General features: G+C 35.4%; 1 protein-coding gene across 2 annotated transcripts; it reads right to left on the bottom strand.

The window, feature by feature from the left end:
* Positions 1-468: 468 nt before the first annotated feature.
* Positions 469-8235, bottom strand: LOC125872895 (uncharacterized). 2 transcript variants are annotated; one of them, XM_049553688.1, is made up of 20 exons: positions 8116-8215; positions 7715-7782; positions 6885-6989; positions 6603-6659; positions 6428-6498; positions 5935-6034; positions 5581-5651; positions 5383-5468; positions 5186-5289; positions 5035-5088; positions 4866-4921; positions 4709-4747; positions 4465-4609; positions 4112-4293; positions 3962-4029; positions 3648-3720; positions 3492-3553; positions 2492-3419; positions 1990-2280; positions 469-854 (listed from the first exon to the last, which is right to left on the bottom strand). In XM_049553688.1, the coding sequence occupies exons 2-20, from the start codon at positions 7775-7777 to the stop codon at positions 566-568; spliced, it is 2844 nt and encodes a 947-aa protein (XP_049409645.1). In that variant the 5' UTR covers positions 7778-7782; positions 8116-8215; the 3' UTR covers positions 469-565. The 2 variants fall into 2 exon arrangements, with proteins under 2 accessions (XP_049409645.1, XP_049409646.1); XM_049553689.1 differs by lacking the exon at positions 7715-7782 and having other exon boundaries at positions 8116-8235.
* Positions 8236-8897: the final 662 nt, after the last annotated feature.

The following is an 8897-nucleotide window of genomic DNA, read 5'->3' on the forward strand; positions in this document are numbered from 1 at the left end:
AGTCCCAAAAATTTGAAAACCTGCTTTGATTCGTGTTTTTGTTGTCGTTTTGGCACTAGATCTTTGTTAACTAGTGTTGTTTTGAGTCTATGTTCAAAATTTCAAGTGATTTGGAGTCGTGTAGCTTGAAGAAATTTAAAGTGTGTCTTATTAAGTTAGGTTGAATTCGAGCTCAAAAGATATTGAATTTTGGTATCTAGTTTGGAGTGAAGCTACTCTTGAAATTTGAGTTGATTTTGTGAAGAATTAAATAAGTTGAAAATTTGAGAGTTCTTGATGTTCTTCACGTGTTCTTGGTGTTCTTAAGAAGAAAAAAACAAAAACATTACATTTGATCCAAAACTCAAAGTGAAAAGTGTTCAAAGTTGTTTGGGGCTTGTAAAGGTAAAAAAATGGTTTTGCAAAGCCGGAGATAAAAATAATAGCATGGATGAACCTTTTTTCAAATGGTAATGATATGGACAATCCAAACTTTTAACAGATGACATAACGAGTCTTTTCTCAAAGTTGGATGACATATTTGAGTCTTTTCACAAATAATTGGGAAAGGAAATGATGTTTTGAGTCAAATTGAGAATTTGTTACAAAGAAACTGATGCAACGACTGAATGTAACTTGTTGAAGCTTGTTCTTTTGGTAACTTGAGAAGGCGAGCAACCTCTTGAAATCCTGCATCCTGTTTTACATAGGAAGAATTCTCACTTAGACTACTACTCATCTGCTTCATCTCCTGGTTGTGAAGCTTTGGTTTTGATAGAGCCCATTGCATTGCCCAAATCGCCAACGGCCTCATATAACACAGTGCTCTATAGTGATCATATGTGTTCCACCCTTCCGGCGTTTGGAAACCAAACCTGCACATACACATGAACAATAACTTAAATTATGGATACGCTAGATATCATCATACGAATATTCTGAATGTAGCATAGGGATATTGGTTGGCACTACTAACAACACTTCCAAGACAACGCCTGTTGGTCGTAGTACTTTGTGGATGAGTGGAGTTTTTCTATGGGTTAATGTCAAGTCTTTGTCTTATAGCATTTATCTACAATATTGTTCTCAGGTCTAAGGCTTCAGATACTCAAACAACACCGGAGATACAACACAAACTCATCATCGAAGGCTTTCATTTACTATCTTCGTTATATTTATCCCCTTTTTACTTTACCATTATCAAGATATGTAACTACTAATTACCAATAACAAGTTAAGCTAAGACACATGTCCTTGACCTCATATAATTCAATTGTACCCTTTTTTCGGTAAACATAAAGCAAACAAAGGCATCTAGCAAGTAGTAAGGCTCCTTAAATGGTGATGCTCAATGATACATATGATCAATCTATAACTACTAACTTGATGAATGAATGATGATGCTTGATATATGTTGCTATACAAGGATGTCGGTTTTGGGACATTGAATTCCACCATTGAGAAGAAGGATGCGGAGAGTTGTTGATAATCTACTAGTTACCGGATCATATCCTCTTGCATAGTCCAATCTTTAGAGAAATGAGGACAGTAATTGAGAGGAGATAACCAGCCACAATTACAAAGAAAAAATACAACAAACCTTTTCTATCCTCTTCTCTGGTCATGATATCAGGGCAGTTATAAGTTATATGGATCATGATTTGGCAACATCAAAAAGTTAACTTCCTCTCCCTTAACGACAGAGATATATAACACAATAGGCAAACAAAGCTCTTGCTAATGTCTTGCCAAAGAAAACCATCAATGACATAATTAAATGGCCGCAATCTTTAGCATCCAGATTATAAATTTGTTCTTTATGTTAGTAGTTTTCTAACTGAATGGCTAAATAGATTTTTTGTTCAAACATTAGCTCTCAGAAAGCCTCATCTTATCTGGACCCCGAGCCTCACCAGTATTTTTAGTTAATGAGAACCCTCCAGCCTCAAAAATGATAACTTCTAAGCAAAAGAGAGGAATTTCCAAAAACAAAAAAGAAGAAAAACTTACCCAAGACCTTTATCTGACCAAGCTGTCGAGTGTATTCCACTCGCAGTTTGAAATGCTATGTCCACCAAGCCCTCTTGTATCATATTAGCAGCAAGAGAATACGTAACTCCTGTCCATATTTCTCTTGACTGCAGAGCTGACATATCAGGTTTTCCACTTGGTAGCATCCCATTTACAGCCCCACACATCCCTCCCTTGTGCTTTAATACATTGAAATCATAGATTTTCTTCAGAGCTGTTCTTATCTTCTCTTCATCAGCAATAGGTGAAAGACCACTCGCTCTAGCATACCTATGAAATCACAACCAAATGAGTATAAGAAAAAAAAGTAACGAGCAACAGATTCAATGGCACAAGTTCCAATTTATCATCAATACTGACTCTATCAACCATATGAAAAGCGCAACATATTTGTACGTGTTCTTTTCTCTAAATTCAGAAATAGTTCTTCAGTTTAGAGCCTCTAGTTCCTCTTTCCCAGTAAGATGAAGAAATAACTCACCATTGACCAGCCAACTGATCAGCATGAATTGAAGAACTTGATCTTCGACCACTATTATCATAATTAAAGTAAGAACCATTCCATAACTTTTCATATACAGACTTTGCCTTCTGAAACTTAGCCCAAAGGTAATCAGCAGCTGCAGCATCACCGAACTCATGAGCCATTGCCGAGGCAGCTTGTACAGCTGCTACCCAGAGCCCTCCACTATATGTGCTCACACCACTAACAGTCCATGCATCGTACGTTTGATCAGGGAACCCTTCATTTTCTATCATGCCATCGCCATCCTTATCAAACTGATCCATATATGCTATAGCTATGTATACCGATGGCCAAACAGCTTTTCCAAAAATTTTATCACCGGTAGCAACAAAATCCCTATAAACTTGAAGGACAAATTTCGAATTTAAGTCCTTCCATCTGTCTGTGTTGAAGAAATTGTATGCATTAACTTCAAACCATGGATCGTTAAGTCCAATATCATGAGGGACAGCTCCAAGAACCTTTCTGGAGACCCATGTTCCATCACTCATAATTTTCATTTTAGATGGATCATGCATCATTACCGCCATTGCACAGTCTCTTTGGATGCTCAGCTCAAGTTTTGGGAAGAGCATTAATAGCGCATATGATGCATAAAAATGGACATCATACGTATTAAACATGTGATATTCAATTCCTTCAAGATAAAGAAACTGGCCAATATTCTCCTCTCCGTCTTGAAGTAGATAAGTACCAAAAGCACAGTTTGAAGTCACCGGAGTCTGAAGTTGGTTAACAGTAGATTTCATCCTAGAAAGTAATCCCATATAAGTCTCATTTTTTTCGTCCAACTTTAACGTTTCCTCAGAGTCTGATTTTGTCTTTTCAAGGGAAAACGCTCTCTCCCTGATGGTTCCAAAGTTTTGAATTGGTAAGGACCCATCTGTGACATTAAAACGTGGCCTTAATCAGACACAATAACACAAAATTCCAACAGATTTTCCTTTCCCATTACCTGTCCAAATTGTGCCACCAGCATTAAGATAATAGAGCTCATTGAAAAGAGTGATGCGGTACCTGAGGCAAATGATTAGCACTTCAGAAAATTATTTAGAAACTTCAGTGATCTGTATATACCCTAAGGAAAAAGCTTGTTAAATCTATATATCACCATTCTGGCAGACTTGTGTCTTCAAGTATTGGTTTCTGCCACTTGTCAATCTCATGCTCCCAATTGTTATGTTCTAATTTAAAGACAGACGGTCGATAAAATTAGGATGACTATAAAACATAGACTGTTTGCAGATCACTAGTCATTCAGGGCCATATCTGTCAAATTGAGTTTTGTTGTTTTATGATAACTTTAATGAGTAAATTAGTTGAGTAGGTTCTCCCAGCTGTTAAAGAATGCCAAAACATAAATACTACACCAATACTGGAAAGGCCAAAATACATGCATTACTATTTCATAAATGATATTATTACCTAGGAGGGCATCATGGGCAATACTAGCTGCACCGTCACCTTGAACACCATAGAATTTTGTATATCGTCTGAGACAACATTAAATGTCCAAAAGTTTTAGCAATGAATAATTTAAATGTAATATTCTAGAAACAAGAGCTGTTTTATGACCTGTGGTAAGTCTTGCCTCCGGGAAATCTTATTTCTGGACAGTCCCACGCAAGTGAAAAAGTTACTGTCCGGACAGCACCAGATGGAACTTTAACAGATGCTGCTAAAGCAGCTCCAATAGATGATCCTTTTACTGAAGTTACCAAGGTCTTAGCATCCTTAAGATGATCAAATGAACCGTGCTGCAAAATCAAAAAACTGAAAAGAAATTAGGAATAAAGAATAAGACATAAGGTTAATACTCATTCATTATAATCATTTAGAATTAGGAAAAAGGTCTTGAAAGGAGCTAAGAAGTTGGAATTTAAATGTTATATGTGATGATGTTGCTTATATGCATGAACCAAACTGACCTCCTCAATTTCCCTCCACATGTCCTTTGCTGTCATAATCTCAGACTCTCCAGAAATCGAAAAGCATGGACATTCCGAGACATGGACATCAGGAGTTTCTTGAGCTGCAATGGAAAAGGTTACTGGAGGGAGTCCATCTGAAGTGCTGAATGGAAAATACAGTTGTATTAGAAAAACAGAACTATCAAGCCATGGGGAAAAAAAATGTTGCTATAGACTAGAGGGCGTTTTACACAAAACATACTTATGATGGAGGAGGATGCTATGCACACTATCTTCCATCCTACAAAGAGCCAATGCATATTGGTCAAATGAATCATCCAATACAATTAGCAACCAAACCAAACTGATTCCGTCAGACGCTCAATGTTAATTGAAGTTGAAGTAGGAAATGTTCTTACAAAATCTTTTTATTAACATGTCTACCAGAGAACTCTGATATACCACCCACTGAATTCTGAAGATAAGATAGTAAACATGCTGAAATAAGTTACACAGAAAATTCATGAAAAACATTCATTTGAAACAATAAGGAATGCTTCTACTAGAAACAAAGAAATTTCGACATACAGCCCATGTGAAAAGTAATGTCACATCAGCATCAGTCTTCCCTGAGTTAGAAAGCTGCATAAATTTTCATGAGCAAGATTTAACATATAAGAAAGTCAAGACAAGTCAAGATATTAGTATAATGTCTTCTACACGCTTAAAACTACTGTACCGTAAATGTGAATACAGTGACTGGGAAGCTGCTGTCCTTGTAATTATGTGGAATAAATGGTGAAAGCTGACGACAAACAATGCTGAGTTCAGGATCTGGAACACCTGCTTGATGAATAATTTAACTTATCATTTTATTAGTTTTGAATTAGATAAGAGTTTTAGACTTTTGACGTTTGATTTATCAGCACATGATACCATCATATACAGTCCACGCTCTTGGGTATAAAGCATGATATGTGCAGTTCTCCCCATCTAGCTTCCATTTCCATGATTCATCCGTTCTGTATCACTAGCTAATTCAGTATCATTTTATAATGTTTTTAGAGCACTAGAATTCAACTGGAGCCTTTGTGTCTCGATTGATGCTCTACACCAGTTAAGCTGGCTACTTACTTGAGCTCTTCGAGACCTCTGGAGCACAGCACGGTTGAAAACTTTTCTCGATCAGGGCGAGCAATGAATATCTGTAGAAGGAGAAATACAAAACTATTAAATGACTTCCCACAAAAATGACATTTTCCTTATTACAGGAATTTGTCGTTACTTCTTCAGACCTTTAGGATTGCCTACTTATCAACAACTATTTTTGCATTAATGAGTCATATGTTAAGAAAGCGTAGACCACTTTGGAGTTTCTGATTATGCATTTATAACATTGCAGTAGCACGGCAATAAGGTTCTGTTGCTGGCTAATTAGAAATGTAAGAAACAAAGAATAAAAAAGCTAATATTAAATGAATTTCTTACTGAAAACTGGTTTGCTAGAATAGGTGTGTCTTCACATTTTCTGGGGAATAATTGAAAGCGTTGAAATTCACCTCTCAAACTTCTTCCAATACTTCCTGCACTGCAGATTGATGATTCTATTATTAAGGTCATAACCTAAGCAGTAACAATCAAGCGTAAAGTTCAATGTAATTATATACCAATTCAACTATCCATCAATGGAAAACAAGGTCGCATTTGCTTTTCCAATTCTATATTTAGATAATAAATCGTAAATACTGCCATTTGCATTTTTTGTAGGCTGTTAGTGGTCCAGAACCTTAATACTTGATGAAGTTATTTACTATGAAACTGAAACTCCGTCGACTAACCTTAATCAGAATGAGTGTTGCAGACTGTATTACACAGTTCATTATTTTTCAATTTGATGATTTCTACTCTTAAGCTACAAAAACCGTTTTCATCGACTCCCCATACTTCCCAACTGATTGACACAAACAATAGGAAAACTCACCCAATACCACCTAATGGAACGCCATGATAACATGAGAGAAGACGCTTGTTGTACGGATCCATGATTGAGGGCTGAAAAAGTAAATTGGAGGACAATGATGAGGATAAGTACACCATTCATATGGTCTGCCAAGTAATGAAACATTAGAATATGGGAAATATGTATCACACATTACCGTTCCTTTTGCAGCTTCTTCATGTATATGCCTCCACAACCTTAGACCAAGTGGAAGCTATCCACAAAAAATAAAACGACAATTACCTTACTTGAGAAGAGATTATATTAAGAAAAAGATTGTCTTATGCAACAAAATTATGGCAAACTTTTATGTTTCACCTACCTAGAGTAGCACAAATATATGCGTAAGAATATAATGTTTGAAGATTTCTAATGCAGCTAAAAGCACAACAAGAACAAAGTATGGGGAAAATGGAAATGTTTTCTGAGTGAATACTACCATGTGCAAAATTTCTCGAATGCTAGGAGCAAAAGATGTAGGGGTACTTGCTGAAGAATTTAACTTCCGCTGCCATGTGAGTAAAGGAGGTTTTCCAGGATGAACCTATGTGCAAAAGGATGCAATAGCATAAGTTTTCAAAGGAATCTGTTAGGATCGACAATAATTAGGTGTAATGTGGAAGCTAACAAAGCAAAGCTCGATAGACCACGAATTAGAAGACAAATGAGAAATACATCAAAAGACACAATGATTTAACGTGGTTCAGTCAATCGACCTACGTCCACAAAGGAGATGAACAATCCACTATAAATATGAGAGTACAAAATATAGAGAGAAATAACCTCAACTAATTCACTCGAAATACATGAGGTTCACACAAGTGATAACGTATCAAACTTGTGTCCCACAAATTCTCCCCCTAACCAAAACCCTCAAAGCCCCTATGACTACATTGTGAATGCTGATTAAATTGGGAGGAACAAGCCTCTATTTATAAAATCATAAACATTTTCCTACGAGAAAAAGACTAGTCACTCCAAAACTTTTTTCTAAAAGAAAAACCTATTTATGGTAAGAAATTCAGTGCAACTACTATCCAACAAATCTCTCCCTTGACTTGAATTTCTGACAAAACAAATCCGTCCACCTTCTTCACATAATCTTCAACAGCTTGCATCAACAACCATATGAAAGAAGTAGAGACACTACTAGTAGTAGTATAACAATTTCTATGTTAGCCAACTTTGATAATTAGGGGAGACAAAAAGAAATATTATTTGATCAAAGTTGTGGCAATTGGTTGTGTATAATTTTAGCAAACATCTCACCTTATGCAACAATGAATCAGAACATGGTGGTCGTTCTTCCTCGTCAACTCCATTTTCAAACATCTTGTCTAAAAAAGAGTGAATGAAACTTGTAGTATTAGCTTGCTTTTCATTTCGATGCTAAACACAGCCAAAAATGATTGGAAGAGCTAAAAAAGAGATTGGAGAAATATGAATACACCTTTATTATCAACCTATTTTTGGTATTAGCTCTAGTTTGGCCAAAAATTGGTTAAGAAATAGACTAGTTGTTTGATTAGAAAACTTAAATGACCAACAGTTTTTCTTCCAAATTAAACATATTATATACTACTCTTCCATGAATATGATTCATCTAAAAACTAATTTGTTTTTCAGAAATTAAAGCAGCAAATCAAATCAATGATGGTGGACAAACCAACCTGGACCACAAAAACTTCAATTCCCAACTTATTTAATAGTTCAACATCATCATCATCATCTTCAATAAGTAATGGGGTTGGTGGACAGATTGCATCCAATAATGTTCCTTGAATTAATAAATGTTAACAATTCAAAGGTAGCAAAAGGCTAATTTTCGTTACCGGGCCTATTACCAGACAACTTGTCCAAATTGCCTACCACCATGTGACATAGTTTGATTCGGCACGGAGTTATAGAAAGATAAAAAGACTTTTAAAATTTGTGATCCAAAATGAATGATAGAAATTTGTGTGAAATATTTTATAGTTAAATTGTTACTCCTTCTGTCCCTAATTACTTGTCCATTTTTGAATTGACCCACCTTAAGAAATCAATTAATGACATAGTGAGTTTACCATTTTATCCCTATTAATTGTGAAGTGGATGAAAAGTTTTGCATTTTTCAAAGTAATTAGTCATTTAATTGAAGGTATAATAGGTAAAAAAATTGTCTTTTCTTGANCCATTTTATCCCTATTAATTGTGAAGTGGATGAAAAGTTTTGCATTTTTCAAAGTAATTAGTCATTTAATTGAAGGTATAATAGGTAAAAAAATTGCCTTTTCTTGATTTGTCCAAATGAACAAGTAATTAGGGACAACTATAAAAGAAAAAATTGACAAGTAAGTCACATAAATTGGACAGAGGAAGTAATAATAATAATAATAATAATAATCTATATATAATAGGAGAGGTGAAAACGCGCCGTCAACACCAAAAACAAAATTTATGAATTATTAAA

The sequence above is a fragment of the Solanum stenotomum genome, chromosome 8, assembly GCF_019186545.1.
Source record: "Solanum stenotomum isolate F172 chromosome 8, ASM1918654v1, whole genome shotgun sequence".
In the NCBI taxonomy this organism is placed as follows: domain Eukaryota; kingdom Viridiplantae; phylum Streptophyta; class Magnoliopsida; order Solanales; family Solanaceae; genus Solanum; species Solanum stenotomum.

Coding starts and splice junctions, on each gene's coding strand:
- LOC125872895 (XM_049553688.1), bottom strand. CDS start 7,777: ATGTTTGAAAATGGAGTTGACGAGGAAGAACGACCACCATGTTCTGAT. Junction 6,660..6,884: donor TTCGAGAAATTTTGCACATG/GTAGTATTCACT, acceptor TTTTGTGGATAG/CTTCCACTTGGTCTAAGGTT. Junction 6,035..6,427: donor GTTCCATTAGGTGGTATTGG/GTGAGTTTTCCT, acceptor ATCAATCTGCAG/TGCAGGAAGTATTGGAAGAA.